At 35.6% G+C, this 22,096-nt stretch overlaps 1 protein-coding gene and 1 non-coding gene across 2 annotated transcripts in view; one reads left to right on the top strand and one right to left on the bottom strand.

The window, feature by feature from the left end:
• Nucleotides 1-241: 241 nt before the first annotated feature.
• The window catches only part of PTAR1 (protein prenyltransferase alpha subunit repeat containing 1), a 53,536-nt gene continuing 31,681 nt past the window's right edge, over nucleotides 242-22,096 (bottom strand). Inside the window, exons 6-7 of the mRNA XM_036991164.2 lie at nucleotides 12,225-12,529; nucleotides 242-9,632 (exon numbers count right to left, since the gene is read on the bottom strand). Coding sequence (XP_036847059.1) covers nucleotides 9,287-9,632; nucleotides 12,225-12,529 — 651 coding nt within the window. The 3' untranslated portion in view covers nucleotides 242-9,286. The remainder of the gene's footprint in view (nucleotides 9,633-12,224; nucleotides 12,530-22,096) is intronic.
• On the top strand, nucleotides 10,045-10,146 carry LOC118967098 (U6 spliceosomal RNA). The gene has a single exon (XR_005053903.2). It is a non-coding gene; the product is annotated as a U6 spliceosomal RNA (small nuclear RNA).

Raw genomic sequence — 22,096 nt, forward strand, 5'->3', positions numbered from 1 at the left:
TTTCATACATCAGACAGTCATTGCTAATGCACTCTAACGACAACCGTGAGTTTCTCTAATTTGTTGACTTTTTTTTCCTACAAATCTAGGTAATCAAATCATTGGTTTCACTTAGACAATACCTCTCACCTCCACCCCACTACCACCATCACAGCAATTAAACAGAACAGCTTGGCAGATTGGAGCTGGCTGAGTTTAAAATCACCACAGCAAAAATAAATTCACACTTCCTTAACAGTCATTGTAGGAAATGAAAAGTTTACTTAGAAACTGCAAACATTTAGCAAAGACATAAACATTATTTTCCATATTATACAGTAATACAGTAATTTATAGCTAGCTTGGTCCATGGTCACATGATAAAAACAAATCTAATGGAAAAAAGAATGGTCCATTATACTTTCTGCCACATCTTAGTAAGTGCACCAGTAAGTTCTGGAAACAGCTGCATAGGAAGATTAGAATCCTAGGATTGTTAATACATGTTATTATTATCATAATGTAAAAAACAAAATAGGTACAGATAGGCAAATAACATGCAATTTAAGTTATTATTTTGAAAAAATGGGAAAGAATTTAGTGAACACATTGAACAATGTGTTGTTGGTAATGTGTCGGTATAACCAGTTTATCATGGTATCTTATGCCATGGAATTTCTTCCTCCTCTAAAAATGCTTGGCAAATTAGAACAGGTTGAGCCTACTTCTAGAACAAATTTAAAATGAAAACAAAGGAAAATGAGTGGATAATTCTATCAGTTATTTTTCTAAGTATACTAAATAATAAAGTACAATAATTTCATGCTTACCTCACTCATTTCCCAGTTTAAAATAAGTCATACTTTGTACCCTATGAATTTGCAGTCCAATACAGGCATACCTCATTTTATTACACTTCACGTCATTGCACTTTGCAGATACTGCATTTTTAGCAAATTGAAGGTTTCTGGCATCTCTGCATCAAGCAAGTATATTGGGGCAGTTTCCAATAGCATTTGCTCATTTTGTGTCTCTGTGTCACATTTTGCTGATTCTTACAATATTTCAAAGTTTTTAAAAATTATATTTGTTATGGTGATCTGTGATCAGTGATTATGACTCATTGAAAGCTCAAATGATGGTTAGCACTTTTTAGCAAAGTATTTTTTAATTAAGGTAGGTATAGATATAGTGCTATCACTATCATACACTTAATATACCATGCTATTGGGTAAACAAACATACTTTTACATGCACTGGGAAAGCAAAAAACTCACTCGACTGTCTTTGTTGTGATATTCACTTAATTGTAGCACCCTGGGACTGAACCTACAATATCTCCTTAGTATCCCTGTATAGCAGCCATCAGTCACATGGTTATTTGAGCACTTGGAATGTTGCTAGTCAGAATTGACTGAGATGCACTCTAAGTGCAAAATACACACTGAATTTTGAAATCTTACTATGGGAAAAAAAGTAAAATATAGCTATAATTCTGTATATTAGAAATGGTATTTTTAATATATATGGTTAACTAAAATTTATTACTAAAGTTAACTTCACTTTTTTTTAATGTGACTACTAGAGAATTAAATTACATCTGTAGCTCACATTTATTCTTTATTATTACTAGACAGTGCTGATATAGGAAGTCTATAGTCATTATATTAGCCTTAGAATTGAGCATCATACTTTAAGCATTCTTGGAGTACTAACTCCTAGAACACCACAGCCCACTCTGCACATTACTTACTGCAAAATTTATTTTTATCCCTCTGCAAAGTATACATTTTAAATGTAAGAAGAATTCACAATGTATTTAATCCTTAAAAAATATCAATTAGTAAATAGTAAGAATGAAAGGAACTTCAATGCAGACTGTTACACTGGGGCAGGCAGTTTAAGAAAAACAGCAGTGTAATCAGAGTGAAGACAATTAGTATCTTCAGTAAAATAAGTTAGCCAAACTTGTCTTTAATGTCTAGGATCTGACCCTTGCATCACAGTTCATGTATGGAACTTTTCCATTTAACCATAACCTACAAGAAAATCTTAAAACGACACTGACTTAAATACTCCATTTTTGGGGAAATTTTCAAGCCATGTAAAATTAACACACATGTAAATTCTAACAGTAGAATATATATCTGAGAACTATCCCTTAAACTAGTCTCTCAGTGTTAAAGTATGCAACTTCCTAGTGTCTAAGAGACTTAGATTTTAAAACAAATTTTTTAGAAGCTATTAAAAAAATTACTGACTTTTAATGATCTTCCCTTCCTCCTTTTCTCTGTTTTGGTAGTAAATATCTGGCATACTTATAATACCTCATCTTTTATTTTGTCCAACTCAAAACCAAGGTAATCTAGTACACTGCTGTTCTCCTGGGAACAACACACACTAAAATACAGTGCTGATGGTGGGCACCTCAGTCAGCAGCCAACATCATAGTCATGCATCAAGCACCTCGCCAGGAGACCATGCCTAATTACACGTGTACTACACAATCTGCTCCTCACAGGTTGGAATGTTTGTTTTTAAACTGTTTAAATCTTTTTACATTAGGTAAACTGTCAAAAATAAAAGCCACAAATTAACAGATTCTGAACCTACCATATCATTCAGAAAATTTTTTCCTCACATTAAAGATGTTCTGAGAAAACAAGTAAATGTAAGTTATTTAATTAACTTCATATTATGTTATTACCACCTTTAAGACACTAGAAAACAACCAAGATTTATGGAGAAATAAACAGAACATAAGCAGGATAACATGAGATATACCAACATAGAAACTGATGGCAGAAAATTACAGCAGTTCTCTCTAGAGTTCAGCAGCCTATTAAGACATTTAATTACATTTATAATGTGCTTTGCACAAAAAAATGCTTAAACTTCTCACATCTCCTATCTTCATACCATGTTCTACGTAAATATTTTATTGTTACAAACTCCAGCCTAATAAAGTTAATAATTCAAGTGTTACAATTTCTCAGTTTCAAACACATATTACTCAAAAAAGATACTCCTCAGTGAAAAGATGAGAACAGTCTCCTTTCTGATAGCTGTTAGTTTGATGTTATATCAAAAATCAATTAAGTATTTATTGAGCACCTACCATGACTGCACTCAGTCTACACTCATTCTTTAACCAATAAGAAAAAACACCTGCTTCAAATGGAAGATGACATTTGTGAGAGAGAGGATAATCGATGAGCATTAGCATAGAATGCTGATTCATGAGTTAATATCTGGACATGTGAAATTGTTCATCCCCACGATGTTAAAAGAAATCTCAAATTTATTACTGATCATTTTATAAAGATAAACATTTGAAGTATGCTGCATAGTACTTTGAGGAAAGTAATTACCACACATAAAATTAAGGCTGATTCTCTCAGCTATGGAAGAAAAGCCAGAATGTTATGGTTCATAAGCAACCAAAAACTTAACAGTTTACACAAGTATCTGGTTAATTCAGGAAAGTGGGCACTTGTGTTAGGTTTCCAACTTTGCTTGAGGGGGTTGCTTTAACAAAGAAAACTGCCTTTAAATAGGAGCAATTGAAGCAAATATGAAAATAAAAATCCTCTAGATAAAATTCCTTGTAAAAACACTATATAAATCCAAGTCCCAAATCTAATTGAAATGTATATACATGCATATATGTGAATACAGACATATATATATGCCTTAAAAGTATCTAAACTTCACCTAGTGTTGTACAGTTACAGATCTTTGCCTTGTATGTTTGAATCTGATTATGTATCTTATGCACAATACTGCATTTCATTTGAAGCTAAGCATGTGGACAACAATGGTGGTAAGAAAGACAGAGATAAGCTAGTTTTCACTTTCTAGACTTTAAGAACCCTGATCTCTTGGTCAAGGTACAAGGCATTATGCAAAGCACTGAATATGTACAGGACAGGCACATAAAACCTTCAGGGAAACTGAAATTTTAAGAAGCCAAAACAGTTGTTTGAAAACTGACAGTTATCATTTTTTCAATAGGATTTCCAAAAACAGAATGATGTCAACTAAAACACCCCCTCCTCTGCCAAACACGGAAAATACACTGTCGAAATAATTTCCAGAGAAGATGTATGTGAGAGAACATTCCTAATAGAGCCATACGGGGATTGAAGCAGCAGAGTGAACAGAGGCAGACACAGAGCACCTACAAGCTACTGCACTGGTAGTGGTTTATAAAAAATATTATCTATACTAAAATCTTAAGAGCTAGTAATATATTTAGAATATTTGCCTTTTCTTTTTTGCCACTGACTATAAAATTTTGTCCTAATTTTACTAAATCTTTTACACCCTGAGGAATAACAACAGATTAATAAAAGAAATACCAGGATTAGCTTTGTGGACTGTATTATTGTCCAGAAAGCACCAACTGTATAAAGCTAATATTTTGGAAGCACATGTTTCATTAGCAGACTAAGCTACTAATCTCTCTCTCTTTTTTTTAAAGCAATTTGGTTTTACAATGTTAAAAGAACAACAGTCAAAAGTTGGGAGTCAGAGGTTCTCCCTACCCTTACCCCAGATCCACAAGTGACACAATGGTTTTCTGTCTTCACTATGAATAGGACATATTGCAGCTGTTTAGGAATATATTATTTGACAGTCCTCTGAAAAGCATTTTGGAATCTTTATGTATTTTTATGAAATTACAGTAAAAAAATTGTTTGCCATTTTCAAATCTGGAATGTCTGTCCTTCCCTTTTCTACACCCAAATACATAAAATGCCACATTCAGAATTTCATTTCACTGTTTACTTCTTTTCCTCCAATTCTAAACTTGGGAGGCAATTCTTAAGGTCCTTAAAGTGAGACAAAGAATTCATTTAGGACAACCACGTGGTCTTTCTGTTAGGCAGACTGCAAGTCTTGCCCTTTGAATATGTGCAGAGGTTCCAGGTTCATCTTTAATTATGCAATGCTACCCTCCAAAGATGATGCCTCCAACCCCAAAAAGTTGTCACAGAGAAAGAACTAAATCTTCTTGGTGGGGTGCTTAAAAATGATAACTAATGAAATGCAAATTAAAGTGTCCTATGTGCTTCTATCAGTATCTCATTAAAGGGTAAAATACTCCATGAGACTGCCTAGCAATTGGAATAAAATAATGAGTCACAATCAACTGATAAAACTCTCATCCTGTTTTCTACCTAAACATTAATCTTGTTCTCCAAAAGCGTAAGAAAGGCACTCGAATTAACACAGCATGTAGTTATTTTTTAAAGCCACTGTGTGATGGTAAGCAGAATTCTCAGGGTTGATTTCTTCCTGCTCATTGCCTTCATGACACTGAATGTGCCTAAACTTCCTGTGTCTGCATGTCCTTCTCCACTAAGCAGGAACACATGACAGAGTGTATCCAGGCAAGGGGAGGTCAGCATGTAAAGTGCTTGCTTGGGTCTGCAAGTTCTACTAAAAAATGTACTCAGAAGACAAAGGTTCAGTTATTACAATGCTGCTTAAATTTGCTAGCATACTTTAAATATTTTTAAGTTCTAAAATATAATTTCCTGGTTAACAACATAACTATAACCTTATAAAAGTTTCTGAAAAAAACAAAATCCTTTTATAATGAAATCTTTAGTATATTCTGTAACTCAGAGAGCCTAAGGCAGAGATTAGCATGTTGTATGTCAAGTGGTAGTTATACACCTAAATTATATTTATGTAGCCCCTGTGTCAGGTATCATCTTGTGTCATGTAAGAGAAAATCACTAGACTGACAATTTATTCTCAACAATATTAAAAGTTGCCTTTATACACATGTGTGCCTCACTAAGCATGGCTGACATGACCTGAATGTATCTAAGTCACAGTTTACCACCATATACACTTTCCTATAAACTGCCACATTAAAAAATCCAAGAACTTGTTTCTACATCTTGCGTCACGTAAGCCTTTACCTGAAGATTTAAGTGGCTTTTAGTGATAATCTGTATACATTTAATTTTATTAATAATGAAGTCTTTAATTTAAATGAGGACCATACCAGAAGAGTAAGAAATCTGACCAAGTCTGGAGCCAGAGTTTCCAAAGAGGTAATAAAATGCTAAAACTAAGAAAATAAAAAGGGGACATTAATATGTATCAAATTCTTCAGTTCAAAAAAATGATTCACATAGGTTTTAAGGAATATCTAAAAGGTCCACAATTCAAGTTAGGGAGGAGAAAAGGAGGAGCAAAGAATGACCATGTACAGATATAGAACAAGTCTTTGAAATCTTAGTTTCTTCAAATGTCCCAAAGTAGTTCTGGCTCTGTTAGCAAGATCTGTACTCCAACATCATAAATGAACAGAAAGTTTTCTTAATGCAAATAGGCTTCATTTCATTAGTTTTTATGAATTTTTAATATATATTAAAGTACAGTTAATAGATAATTATAAATCTGCATTCTTTGGCGGGGATTTAGCAAGCCTAAACAAGGTAGTTAAATGAAGAAAAAAAATCTAAGTTATTCTATATGCAATTAGTTCCCCTAGAGTATCAAGCTAGAATACATCATTCAATCACAATCCACTGCTCTAATCTATCAATTTCTTAATCATAACTCATTCTATCCATCATTCATGATCAATCTTTCCCTTCTTCAAACAGTTAACATTCATTAAATATTTAATGAGTCCTCTCTATAAGCAAGGCACACAGTAGAATCTGGGAATACCATATTACCAGAATAGGTACACTAAAAAAAAAGTGGGGGGGAGATATATACAGATATTATTGCTTTTTTGTTTGTCAGTAGCATTCTTGATCCACAGGATTGTATGACGATCTACTATTCTTCCAGTGAAGGCTTTTTTTTTTTTTGTGTTAATCTCTTTTCTTTTTAACAACATACTTATAGAAAAATACACGAAGACTAACAAGTACCTGAAAAAACACTCATCTTTTCCACTGCATGAGCTTGTTCAGAGAGATTATCATGCTACAGCTAGTGAGTTTAGATGCCAACCATTTAGGAAGAAAACACAACCATATAGGGCAATACTAGATGTTTCTGTAAATGAACACTTGAAAAATGCAAATTTTAGAAATAATGTACCACACAAAAGTCACATACAAAGAGTAACCTTTGGATATTTGCATTTTCACTTCCCCCTTAGAACTTTATTAGAAAGACAGGAGGCCAAGATATATTAAAGGATTATATGGCTTCAGCAAGGGGGTGGGTTAAGGGTAGACCTTAAAACACATAAAAAGTTAACATCCAAGATGGGCAAGATATACTCTGTTGAAGGTATAAAAGGCTGGAGGACTAAAAAATTTAGCAGTTTCACAGGGCATCATGTACACTCATGTCCTGACACTCCCACATCCAAGCACAAGCTTTATTATCTGGGATACTTAAATGATGCTTGAAAAAAGGTAATACTTAGTGGGGCCAGAATTTGGCAACAATCTCCCCTGTCATTTGTGTAGTTTTCCACTCCCCCATCCCAACCACTACAGGTGCTGAAAATCACAAACTAATGGTTTTATTCATAGGGGTCTAGGTAAACCTTGAGGTATTTGATTCAAAATATGCACACAAAGGGCCATGGAATTTGTTCATAACAGCAATTTTTTTCTTACCTAAATACCATAAAAACTGTAAAACAAACTGTTGCTCTCAGAGAAGTGTAGCTTCTATCTACAGGAGCCAGGCTGGACAATTTTTCTGGTGTTCTTAAGCATCACTGGACAATTTGCCACTCAACAAAATCATGATGCACAAGAAAAAGCCCTGATCTTTACTGTTAAAGCAGTGCACCTTAGTCAAGTCCAGGGTTTCCTTAACAGTGAGATGCAGATGTCTGCCTTTCCCTACATCTGTCTCCTCACCCTATAGGTGGCCTAGCAAGTGAAAAGGACAACATGAAAAGTATGGTGGTCATACTTGTTTCTGCCACTGCTACTCACATTCTGCACACGTAGGACAACAACTAGGAACTTTCAGAGGGGCAGCTCATATGCAAATTTCCATTGTGTATGTGTGTGCGTTTAATGGGGTATGAAATTCACTGGAAATAAGGAGGAGAATATTTTCAGTACACATCCCTGAAATAAGACAGTTAAGGAAAAATACACAAAAGTGAAAGCGGCAAGTATGGAACAGATTGGGAAAACAGAGAAAGATACATGGGAAGAAGAGACACAGACCATTTATGAAGGGGGAAATATATAAAAAGGTAAATATTACCTGATGCTTTCCCCACCCCTACTTCGTCAAGCTGAAAAACCCAGCCCTTGTTATTGAAAAGATACAGCTATGAGGTGGATACTTTGGTACCTCATCCCTGATAAGTTTAGTATCAAAGTTTTAAAATTGTTTTGTTTTTTAAAATAAAGATTGGAGAAATAACCTTCAAAACTATTCTTTCCCCCTAGCTTTTGCCATTACATTTCTAATAGTCACTTCATAAAAATCTTGTAGATTATTGAGTGTATCCTCAAAACTTAAATTTTTAAAATTCAAGCTTTTAATGGATACAATTCCATGCCTATTTCTCCCATTTTTCATGGTGAATTTGGAAGGAACGTAAGTAGCAATAACTAAAAATGGCATTCCAGGTTCTTTTTATAAAAAATGATTTTTGTAAGGGCTGACTTGAATGGTTTTGGCATATACCAAATTTGAGGTAAAAACAATCTATCAAAACTAGTGATAAAAATGTTCCAGTACTGCAATTATATGAACACTTAAAATTAATATTTTTCCCAAATTACCATTTTGAAAATGGGTGACATGTTGGAAGCATGTTTTTCATACAAATTGTAATTCTTCTGACTTTGGTTATGTTGGTCTGTACCTTGAGTAAAAACATGCTAGAGAATGAGAAATGATTTGTATTTTCACATATCCATCTGGCCATTTGATTCTCAAAACAACAATTAGGTTGAGTAATTTTGTATTTGTATTATTAAGCTGAGCTACAACATAAATGTTTAATTAAAAAAAAAATCAGCCTATGCAGCAATTGCACTGAGGTGGGTGGAGGTATGTGAACAATTAGGAAAACTGTATGAGAGTAAGTCTCATGTTCAGAAATATAAAGGATGAGAAGTTCAAAAGAAAAAATTAAGACTCACTATCAGGAAGGAACTACACAATTATCTTATCCCCAAAGGAATGCCAGTTCTTAACCAAATAAATAAAATGATTTACTATGGACTTTTCACCTAAAAGTGAAGAACATGTAGTTAGCAAATACCAAACAGTTCATGCAACTATGTAAAAAAGAAAGGAAAGCAATATTGCACTAAAGGGCAAGCTTGCAGGACTGATCCACCTTTCACTGACTCAATGTAACCAGCCATTTCCTGTATGCATTGGCAAACCGGGCTTGCTCTACGTTCCGGCAGGTGGACAATACTTGATCGATGAACTTGTGCTCCATCTCCAGGCCTAGGGAGTCTGCAGCTGGGGTCCGCTTCAGGCGTTTGGTTTCCTGGGAATAATAGCCTTGCTTGCCAGAGTCACTGAGTCCCTCTATCTCCATTGCCTGAGATGTGTGGGGGCCTGCTGGGATGAGGTGCAAGTCACTCAAAGTCCCCCCAGGGCTGTCTGCAGGTGACACCTGGGTCATGCTGTGAGGAAACCGACCATTTAAGTGATGCTGAAGGTAAAAAACATGCCGCCTGTGAAAGAGGGGGAGAAGAGAATACAGAGAAGAAAAACACATCACAAAATCAGACTTTCCAGAGAAACAAAAAATAAGTTGATAATTTAAAATCATACAGTACTTAGTTCATGGCCTCCTTCCCAACACAGAGTTACCTGGAGAAGGGGAAGAACAGTTATGATGAAGTCTCTGGGTGTTTGAACAGATCCTATGAGCCCAGATTACTGGTTTGTTTGTGAGAAACAATGCTACCCCACAGGTTTTTTAATAGAGTGAGATGATGAAAATCACTTGAAAATGTTACTCTTTGTAATTATAATATGAAATAGAAATAGGTCAGCCCTATCTGTGCCATAAATTAAAATATAAAAACAAAAATTAACCTCACTGATATCCTAAAAGACAAGTGATTCAGAAACAAGGGGACTGTGCTCTCTTCGGCAGCATATACACTAAAACTGGAACGATAGAGATTAGCATGGCCCCTACACAAGGATGACATGTAAATTCATGAAGTGTTCCGTATTTTTGAAAATATAATGCACGCCTATATTTACTGCTGCATTATGTACAATAGCCAACGTACAGAATCAACCAGAGTGTCCATCAACAGATGAATGGATAAAGATGTAGGACATACACACAGTGGAATACTATTCAGCCACAAAAAGGGAAGGAATCCTGCCATTTGCAACAACAATAGAGGATATTATGTTACGTGAATAAGCCAGGCAGAGAAAGACAAGTAACATGACTTTACTTATTTGTGGAATATAAAGACAAAATGAAATGAACAAAATAGCATAGACTCATAGACACTCAGAAGGGATTGGTGGTTACCATGGGAGGAGTTGGGATGAGTAGGTAGGGAGGGTGAGGTGGATAAAGAGGCACAAAAATTCTCAATCATAATGTAAGTTGGTCATTGGGATAGTAGCAGGGCATGGAGAATAGAGGCAATGATTCTATAACATCTTTCTATGTCAACAGATAGTAACTGCACTAGTTGGAGTGAGGATTTAATAATGTGGGTAAGTGTTAAACCACTGTGTTGTGTGAAAACAATATAAGACTGTGTATCAACTATAGTTCAATTTAAAAAAAGAAAAGAAACAAGGGGATTAAATAGCTCTTCTTAATGCTTGGTCCATGGCCTCTATCCAATACTATCTTTAATAAGAGTAGATCTGCTTCAGTTTCTCTTATCTAGAAACCAACTGAACTTTTCCCTAAGTTCATCACTATGGTTTTATTAAATACTCACATGTAGTAGGGATGTACTGGGCTCTGAGCAAAGCATGTTTCAAGATACAATTCCTGTTCTTCCTCTAAGGAGTTCTCCTGTCCTTAGAATCATCTGGGATTATTTGTTAAAAATATTTGTGTCCAATCTCCAAAAGTTCTGACTCAGTGGGATGTGCATCTACTGCCCACTATATATGGTAAACTACACAGGTTCTAGGTTGTTATATCTTATTCATATTAGCAACTCTTAGACCTTAAAATACAATTCTATTCATTTTCCCAGCATATTCTAGAGGAGACAGGGAACATGTAACACATTCATTTAATAGAGGATGAAACTTAAAGGACAGATAAGCTGCCTAAGTGCAATCAATAAGCACACTGGCCTGTATAATATACAGGTCATTCCAATTGTCTGCTCCCTACTCCCCACCTCAAACTCCAATTACTCTTTATACAAAGAAATTATATGCTCCATTAATCTAGCTATCTCTCAATACAAATATAATTTTTGAATTCTCAGACTTGGTATTAAAGTGCCTAAAAATAAAATAGCAACAAAAATCTGTAACACCAAAACATGCAAGATAAGACCTATCTTCTCTCTTGAAAATGTGGAATGAGAGCTTATTGTTTTCAAGAGAAAAAGATAAATCTGTATTTGGAAGGTCCAAAAAATGGAGATTGTTTTCCATCTTCTAAATGTACTTAGTGTGGAATAGCAGTTTTGAACAACTTTCAACAGCCTACAAGAATAGGCTGATAAAAGGGGGCAAATCTCAGTAACTTTAAAAATATACAAATATTTAAAATGCCTACGTTCTGCCTAGCACGTAGCAAGTACACCTTACTTTGAAAAAATTAAGTGTCAAGAGATTTAAAGGTGAGTTAATTTGCTGCAGACCTTCCTGGTTGGAAGAACAATAAACTTAACTACTTTCAGGGTCTAATCAATGGTTTCAACACTGACTGTGCATCAAATTTACCTGTTAGGGTTTTTTCTGTTTTTTTAAAAAACAGATGGCAGTGTCCCATCCCAGATATGTTAAATATCAGTACCCCTAAGAAGGGAGTCCAGAAACTTTTGTTTTTAGTTTGGAAGTAACACAGGTTACTCTGTTGCTCAGTCAAGGTTCAATACCACCATCCTAAGCATTAGGCAAAGACCTGCATGACGAATCTCATGCTAATGATCATGAGGAGGAGGAGGAAATGGTAACACAAATTCATCTGAACTCACTCAGGCAAAGCTACACAGTCAGATTGCTGGATTTACCCAAGCAGGCAGAAATCAGATGTAAGACCTGTAGCTCTCATAAGGATATGAAATTTCATGCAGAAAATGAATTTTCCCTTTTCTTACCTGTGACACCAGAGGGTTTCATGTCCTGGGTAGGAATCAATAAGATCGGTACTGAATTCAACTTCTTCTTCTAGAAGACGCGGAAGATTTATCCTTGGTTCCTCTGTTGAGGCTGCCGCTGCTTCATCTTTTGGAAGAACAAGGGCTGGCTCACTTCGCAAAGAGTTTTGCTCCAATACAGAACCGTCTATCACAGTTTGGCTAATCAAAGACTTTAACAAAAACTGGCGGTAGTGAAATCCACTGTGGTCTGAAACATGCATGGATGCCCAGTGTTTCATAGATGATAGTTCATCAAGAAGAACCTTGTAGGAAGGAAAAAGGGAAGTCAGAAAAGGTATTACCAAAGGCTTTTCATTCTCCATTAATGCCTTGGATGTCTCTTTGATTTGTGTCCCTTGTTTGTTTTTTTTGACACCATTTCTGCCAATATTTTGTGTAATCCAACACACTGCTGTCACTTAGTAAAAGCTTAGTGATTGCTAATCTCCCCTTTCCCTTATAAAGAGGTTTTTTTTTTTATTAAATTACAGAATTTAAGGACTTATTTATCATTCTTTCCCTGGACTATAATCAACCACATTATGATTGGCATACACATAGAAAAGTCATATTCTAAAATAATGATGAACATTAGGATGTTCATTTACAAATAATGCTGATGTTGAAGGGAAAATAAAAATATAAATTCAGAGGTTACTATGATGTAAACTTCATTTTATATTCAAGGAATATGTATCATGTCTAACTTATCTAACTGTTCAACAATAGACTCAATGGAATTGTTTTCACTCTAGTGCCCTGAGGCCAGAGACAATGTCTCTTTTATTCACTATTTAATTCTAAGTTTTAGTACAAAAACATGATGCATGAATAACAGGAATTTTTAAGAACTAATGACTTTCACTATTAATTCTCTAACTCAACATCAATGATAAATGGATTTTTTAAATAGATGAGACAAAATTCAGCATTAGTTGTTTAAATCTTTGTCTTAACCCTGCAACTAAAGAATTTCAAATGGAATGATAAAATGAAAAGAAGTATCAGTATTTATGAAGAAATTAATTATTTTGCAGTGTCTTGGACAGGTAGCTAACACAAATTAATCAGTGAAAGGTGTATCGAAGGCCATGTTCCATCAGAGGATTTTTCAGACCAGCCAAGGAAAAAAGACATATACTTGTCAATAGTGAACAATTTTGACAGCACAATGCCAGAGGCTCCTTTATCTGCTTTTCAAGGCTCCCAACCAAATGCCTTCTTCTATAACATGACCTGCTCTCCACTTCTCAGTCCCTTTCCTTCCCTAGAAGAAATTGTCCCTCTTCTGAACTTCATGGTTCTCATGTGTTCTATCATGTATACTACAAAATTTTCTCTGTATCTTTTTATTCCCATTAAGCTCTACATCTTCTTTAAGGTACTTACTCATTCCTAGTTCCCCTCACCCTGTACCCACTGGCATCACGGTGGACAGGTTAAGTATTTTATGAATGAATGAATGAACAATTTAATGAATGAAGAGAATAGTACAGGCATACCTTGTTTTATTGCACTTCACCTTATTGTGTATTGTGCTTCACAGATACTGGGTTTTTACAAATTGAAGGTCTGTGGCAACCCTGTGTCAAGCAAGCCTATTGGTGCCATTTTTCCAACAGCATTTGCTCACTGTGTTTCTGTGTCACAGGCGGCAATTCTCACAGTATTTCAAACTTCTCATTATTATTATTATATTTGAAATTTAATCTGTAATCAGTGATTATGACTCACTGAAACCTCAGATGATGGTTAGCATTTTTTAGCAATAAAGTATTTTTAAATTAATGTATGTACATTCTTTTTAGACATAATGCTATTGCACACTTAACAGACAAAAATGTAGTGTAATAGTAACTTTTATATGCACTGGGAAGGCAAAAAATCCGTTTGATTCATGTTTCACTGCGATATTCGCTTTACTGCGGTGGTCTGAAATCAAACCACAGTATCTCCGAAGTCTGCCTGAACTGCTAGAGAGATTACTCCCAGATACAATGGTCAAGATATGTCAGTGAAATGTTTTAAACGCCTCTTTAAATTCTGAGTTTATTCATAGCCACATAAATTTATCCTAGAAGCTGTAGCTGGTGAGTCTGAGAAATGGAAAACAAGATTGTTTTTCTGAAAATAGCACCTGATAAGCTTTTACCAGAAAACAAAAGAAAACCTAATTTTAAGATTATTATATTTTTGAAGAATTAACCTGCAGGACACTTAGGTATAATACAGCAGTTTTTAAATTTATGTTCAGCTTATTAATATAGATTGAAGAGAGTATGAAAAATGTTTAAATGGAATTTTAATATCATGAAAAAATACTAGATTATTTCTTACTGCATTTTTCTACATATAAAAATTGGAATTCATTGTAATAGAGGCAAAAAATAGCACATATATGAAGTTTTCAACAAAATTTTTCTCAAACTTTTATTTATCTATCTATTTATTTATTTTTATTAAGGTATTGATACACACTCTTACGAAGGTTTCACATGAAAAACAATGTGGTTACTACATTCACCCATGTTATCATGCGCCCCCATCCCCCATTGCAGTCACTGCCCAACAGTATAGTAAGGTGCCACAGAATCACTATTTGCCTTCTCTGTGCTACACTGTCTTCCCCATGATCTCCCCCACACCATGTATGCCAATCATAATACCCCTCAATCCCCTTCTCCCTCCCTTCCCACCAGTCCTCCCCCACCCCTCCCCTTTGGAAACCACTAGTCTCTTCTTGGAGTCTGTGAGTCCGCTGCTGTTTTGTTCCTTCAGTTTTGCTTCATTCTTATACTCCACAAATGAAAGATATCATTTGGTACTTGTCTTTCTCTGCCTGGCTTATTTCACTGAGCATAATATCCTCCAGCTCCATTCATGCTGTTGCAAATGGTAGGATGTGTTTCTTTCTTATGGCTGAATAGTATTCCATTGTGTATATGTCTTCTTTATCCATTCATCTACTAATGGACACTTCGATTGCTTCCATATCTTGGCTATTGTAAATAGTGCTGCGATAAACATAGGGGTGCATATGTCTTTTGCAATCAGAGAAATTATATTCTTTGGGTAAATTCCTAGGAGTGGAATTCCTGGGTCAAATGGTGTTCCTATTTTTAGTTTCTTGAGGAACCTCCATACTGCTTTCCACAATGGTTGAACTAACTTACATTCCCACCAGTAATGTCGGAGGGGTCCCCTTTCTCCACATCCTAGCCAGCATTTGCTGTTCTTAGTATTTTCGATACTGGCCATCCTAACTGGTATGAGGTGATATCTCATTGTGGTTTTTATTTTAATTTTTCTGATAATTAGTGATGTGGATTATCTTTTCATGTGCCTGGTGGCAACCTGAATTTCTTCTTTGGAGAATTGTCTCTTCTTATCCTCTGCCCATTTTTTAATTGGGTTATTTGCTTCTTGGGTGTTGAGGTATGTGAGTTCTTTATGTATTTCAGATGTTAACCCCTTGTTGGATGTCGTTTACAAATATATCATCCCATACTGTAGGATGCCTTTTTGTTCTGTTGATGGTATCCATTGCTGTACAGAAGCTTTTTTTTTAAATTTTATTTTGGTATCATTAATCTACAACTGCACGAAGGACATTATGTTTACTAGGCTCCCCCCTTGCACAGAAGCTTTTTAGTTTGATGTGGTCCCATGTGTTCATTTTTGCTTTTGTTTCCCTTACTCGAGGAGATGCATTCAGGAAAAAGTTGATCACGTTTATATTCAGGAGATTTTTGCCTATGTTGTGTTCTAAGAGTTTTATGGTTTCATGACTTACATTCAGGTCTTTGATCCATTTCCAGTTTACTTTTGTGTATGGGGTTAGACAGTAATCCACTTTCAATCTCTTGGATGTACTGTCCAGTTTTGCCAATACCAGTTGTTGAAGAGACTGTCATTTCCCCATTGTATGTCCATGGCTCATTTACCGTATATTAATTGACCATATATGCTTGGGTTTATATGTGGGCACTCTAGTCTCTTCCATTGGCCTATGGATCTGTTCTTGTGCCAGTACCAAATTGTCTTGATTACTGGGCTTTGTAGTAGAGCTTGAAGTTGGGAATTGAGATCCCTCCTGCTTTATTCTTCCTTCTCAGGACTGCTTTGGTTATTTGGGCCTTTTGTGGTTCCACTGAATTTTAGAACTATTTTCTCTAATTCATTGAAGAATGCTGTTGGTATTTTGATAGGGATTGCATTGAATCTGTAGATTGTTTTAGGCAGGATGGCCATTTTGACAATATTAATTCTTCCTATCCACAAGCACGTGATGTGTTTCCATTTATTGGCGTCTTCTTTAATTTCGCTCATGAGTGTCTTGTAGTTTTCAGGATACAGGTCTTTCACTTCCTTGGTTAGGTTTATTCCTAGATATTTTATTCTTTTTGATGCAACTGTGATTTGAATTTTTTTCCTGATTTTTCTTTCTGCTAGTTCATCGTTAGTGTATAGGAATGCAACAGATTTCTGTGTACTAAATTTTGTATCTTGCAACTTTGCTGAATTCAGATATTAGATCTAGTAGTTTTGGAGTGGTTTCTTTAGGGTTTTTTTATGTACAATATCATGTCATCTGCAAACAGTGACAGTTTTGATTTCTTCTTTACCAATCTGGAAGCCTTTTATTTCTTTGTGCTTTCTGATTGCCGTGGCAAGGACCTCCAGAACTATGTTGAAAGAAGTGGGGAGAGTGGGCATCCTTGTCTTGTTCCTCATCTTAAAGGAAAACTTTCAGCTTCTCGCTGTTAAGTATGATGTTGGCTGTGGGTTTGTCATATATGGCCTTCGTTATGTTGAGGTACTTGCCCTCTATACCCATTTTGTTGAGAGTTTTTATCATAAATGGATTTTGAATTTTGTCAAATGCTTTTTCAGCATCTATGGAGATGATCATGTGGTTTTTGTCCTCCTTTTCGTCAATGTGGTGAATGATATTGACGGATTTTCGAATGCTGTACCATCCTTGCATTGCTGGGATGAATCCCACTTGATCATGATGGATGATATTTTTGAAGTATTTTTGAATTCAGTTTGCTAATATTTTGTTGAGTATTTTTGCATCTATGTTCATCAGGGATATTGGTCATTTTCTTTTTTTGTGGTGTCTTTAACTGGTTTTGGTAGTAGAGTGATGCTGACCTCATAGAATGAGTTTGAAGTATTTCATCGTCTTCTACTTTTTGGAAAACTTTAAGGAGAATGGGTATTAGGTCTTCACTAAATGTTTGACAGAATTCTGCAGTGAAGCCATCTGGTCCACGGGTTTTGTTCATAGGTAGTTTTTTGATTACCAATTCAATTTCATTGCTTGTAATTGGTCTGTTCAGATTTTCTGTTTTTCTGGGTCAGCCTTGGAAGGGTTGTATTTTTCTAGAAAGTTGTCCATTTCTTCTAGGTTATCCAGTTTGTTAGCATATAATTTTTCATAGTATTCTCTATTCTTTGTGTTTCTGTGGTGTGTGTAGTGATTTTTCCTTTACACTTTTGATTCTGTTTATGTGTATAGACTCTCTTTGTTCTTGATAAGTCTGGCTAGGGGTTTATGCATTTTGTTTTTCTCGAATAACCAGCTCCTGGTTTCATTGATTCTACTGTTTTATTCTTCTTGATTTTATTTATTTCTGCTCGAATCTCTTTATGTCCCTCCTCCTACTGACTTTGGGCCTCATTTGTTCTTCTTTTTCTAGTTTTGTTAATTGTGAGTTTAGACTGTTCATATGGTATTGCTCTTCTTTCCTGAGGTAGGCCTGTATTGCAATATATTTCCCTCTTAGCATGGTCTTTGCTGCGTCCCACATATTTTGTGGTGTTGAATTATTGTTGTCATTTGTCTCCATATATTGCTTAATCTGTGTTTCTATTTGGTCATTGGTCCACTAATTGTTTAGGAACATGTTGTTAAGCCTCCCTTGTGTTTGTGGGCTTTTTCCTTTTCTTTGCATTATTTATTTCTAGTTTCATACCTTTGTGGTCTGAGAAGCTGGTTGGTACAATTTCAATTTTTCTGAATTTACTGAGGCTCTTTTTTTGGATCTATTCTTGAAAATGTTCCATGTGCACTTGAGAAGAATGTGTATACTGCTGCTTTTGGGTGGAGAGTTCTGTAGATGTCTGTTAGGTCCATCTTCTAATGTGTTGTTCAATGCCTCTGTCTCTTTACTTATTTTATCTGGTTGATCTGTCCTTTGGAGTGAGTGGACTGTTGAAGTCTCCTGGAATGAATGCATTGCATTCTATTTCCCCTTTTAATTCTGTTAGTATTTGTTTCACAAATATAGGTGCTCCTCTGCTGGGTGCATAGATGTTTATAATGGTTATATCCTTTTGCTAGATTGACCCCTTTATCGTTATGTAATGTCCTTGTCTCATGACTTTGTTTTGAAATCTATTTTGTCTGATACAAGTACTGTAATACCTGCTTTTTTCTCAATATTAGTTGCATGAAGTATCTTTTCCATCTCTTCACTTTTAGTCTGTGTGTGTCTTTGGGTATGAAGTGAGTCTCTTGTAGGCAGCATATATTTGGGTATTGTTTTTTTCCCTTCAGCAATTCTATGTCTTCTGACTGCTGCATTCAGAACATTTACATTTAGGGTGATTATCGATAGGTATGTACTTATTGCCACTGTAGGCTTTAGATTTGTGATTATCAATGGTTCAAGGGTAACCTCCTTACTATCTAAGAGTCTAACTTAGCTCACTTCATATGCTATTAAAATACAATATAAAGGTTCTTTTTTTATTCCCCTCCTTTTCTTTGTCCTCCATTCTTTATATATTAGGTATCATATTCTGTACTCTTTGTCTATCCCTTTCTATTACCTCTGGTGACAGCTATTTAACCTTAGGAACACTTCCATCCATAGCAGTCCTTCCAAAATACACTGTATAGATAGTTTGTGGGAGCCAAATTCTCTTAGCTGTTGCTTATCTCAAAATTGTTTAATCCCTCTTTCAAATTTAAATGATAATCTTGCTGGACAGAGTATTCTTGGTTTGAGGCCCTTCTGCTTCATTGCATTAAATGCATCATGCCACCCCCTTCTGGCCTGTAAGGATTCTGCTGAGAAGTCTGATGACAGTCTGATGGGTTTTCCTTTTATGTGATCTTATTTCTCTCTCTGGCTGCTTTTGATAGTCTGTCCTTATCCTTGATCTTTGCCATTTTAATTATTGTATGTCTTGCTGTTGTCCTCTTTGGGTGCCTTGTGTTGGGAGATGTGTGCACCTCCATGGCTTGAGAGACTATCACTTTCCCCAGACTGGGAAAGTTTTCAGCAATTACCTCCTCAATGACTCTTTCTATCCCTTTTTCTCTCTCTTGCTCTTCTGGTACCCCTATAATATGGATATTTTTCTGTTTGTATTGGTCACACAGTTCTCTTGTATTTTTTTCATTCCTAGAGATCCTTTTTTCCCTCTGTGCTTCAGCTTCTTTGTATTTCTCATCTCTAATTTCTATTTCATTTATTGTCTCCTCCACCATATCTAATCTGCTTTTGATACCTTCCATTGTGTTCCTCAACAATTGGATCTCCGTCCTAAATTCGTTCCTGAGTTCTTGAATATTTTTCTGTACCTCCTGGAGCATGTTTATGATTTTTATTTTGAAATCTCTTTCAGGAATATTTATTAGTTCAGTCTTACTCTATCCTTATCTGGTGTTGTGATTTTGCTTTGAACTAGGTTCCTTAGACATTTCATATTTGCATGTGGTGCCTTCTAGTGCCCAGAAGCTCTACTCTCTGGAGGTGTTCTGTCGCTGGAGTGATGTTGGGGGTTGTAGTGGAGTGGTGCTGGTGCGAGGAAAGAGCGGTTTTCTGCTTCCCGGCTGCTATGCCTATCTCCACTGCTAGAACCAGTTGGCTGAACACACAAGTATAAGCTTCTATGCTTTGTGTTTGTAGCTGCTGTAGGCAGGGCTTTCTTCTAGCTGGCCTGACGCCAGAGCAGGGTTTACTGGTTTGGAAGCTAGGTGCGGACTGGCCAGGAGGAAGGCGCAGCAGAATGTGTATCATGGTGGGTGGCCTTGGAGCTGCGTAGCCAGCCTGAAGCTGGAGCACCTGAAGATTGTGGAAATTCCCAACCTGCTGGGCAGAGTGCACCCGGACAATTTTGTCTACCTGTCCTTTCTCTTGAGCAGAAAGCTCTTATGCAGTCCTTGCAGCCCTCTCACTTTTAGGAAGTTTCTCAGACTGCCACCCAGATCAGCTGGATATGAATCCATGTTTTCCACAAGCAGCTGCAATCTCAGTCTCTCCAGGTATTCTGACAGTCTTAGCTTTCCAACCCCACTAATTACCAGAGCACCATGCAATGTAGGTTCGTGCTCCTAGAGAAGATCTCCAGGGCTAGGTGTTCAGCAATCCCAGGCCTCCACTCCCTCCCCACTCTATTTCTCTTCCTCCAGCCAGTGAATTGACATGGAAGAGGGGCTTGGTTCCTGCTGGGTCACAGCTTTGGCACATAGCCCTGTTCCGTGAGGTCTGTTCTTGCCTCCAGGTTTATGCAGTCTGGCGCAGCCTTCTTTCCTGTTGTTCTTTAAGGATTAGTTGTATTAATTATATTTTCATATTATATGTGGTTTTAGGAGGAGGTCTCTGTCTCATATCTCATGCTGCCATCTTTAATCCTTCCTCTCAAAATGTTAAAGAGAATATTCCACTATATTCTTTTCTTCAAGACATAAGAAGCATACTAAAGAAGTAACTTTAATAAGAATCTCAGGACATTTTCTTATAGGTACTGATTTTTTTAAAAGATAGCAATTAATTTTAAATGATCTTAAAGAAAATAAAGATGTGACTTGAATGTGAAGTCCTGGACACAATCAGTCACCTTTATATGATTTATCTTAAATGTCATTATTCTTTTCCAACACTCCACTTAAAAACTGAATGAGTGAATAAATAAATTAGAAGGAAACTACAGAAGCAGAACTATGACACAGAAGGATAACAGGCTGAAAATGAAAGACTAATGAATATGCTCATTCTTATATACATATGCCATCAGTCTTATAAATCTTTAAAAATTACATGTTTTTTTCTGATTATGAAAGTGATACAAAATGACAATTATAGAAAATTCCAAAAATACTGTCTATAAAAAGCTCAAAATCACCCATTATTCTCTTGATCACAGGTAACTACTGCTAACATTCTGGCATATAAATAAATCTTTCAGTTTTTTTTCTAGGCATGCAAGTGCACAGTTTACTTTTAATACAAATTTGGGATACTCTTTTATACTGATCTTATTCCACTTAAATTATAAATATATTACCATGTTATTATATATTATTTTATAACATAAACTTCTTCATATTTCATCCTAAAGATTATCACAATTTAACCATTCTCTCATTTTGTTTCTACTCCTGTGTAAGTAACATTCTTATGAACACACATATATAAACCTATGTGCATACTTATTACTTACTTAGGAGAAATTTCTACAAGTATATAGTGAGAAAAATTTTGTAAAGTTCTTGATATACAAGAAGTCTTTCCAGAAAGGCTATATGATTTATACTCCTACTGGAAGAACATACTAATATACTAAATTACTCACCAATACTTTACTAGTTTAGTAATGGAAATTCATGTCATTTTAATTTGCATTTTTTTAATTATCATTAAGACTGAATACTTGTTATTCACTTAATTTTCCTTTGTTCTGTCATTGACGAGTTGCCTCTTTTACCTAATTCTCATCCTTTATGAATTGCCTAATTTACTATTTGCTATAGTCATTAATTTTTCCTATGAGTTTGTAAGAGATCTTTACCTATTAAAGATAGCAAGTCTCCA

This window comes from Manis javanica, chromosome 2 (assembly GCF_040802235.1).
Source record: "Manis javanica isolate MJ-LG chromosome 2, MJ_LKY, whole genome shotgun sequence".
Classification (NCBI taxonomy): Eukaryota; Metazoa; Chordata; class Mammalia; order Pholidota; family Manidae; genus Manis; species Manis javanica.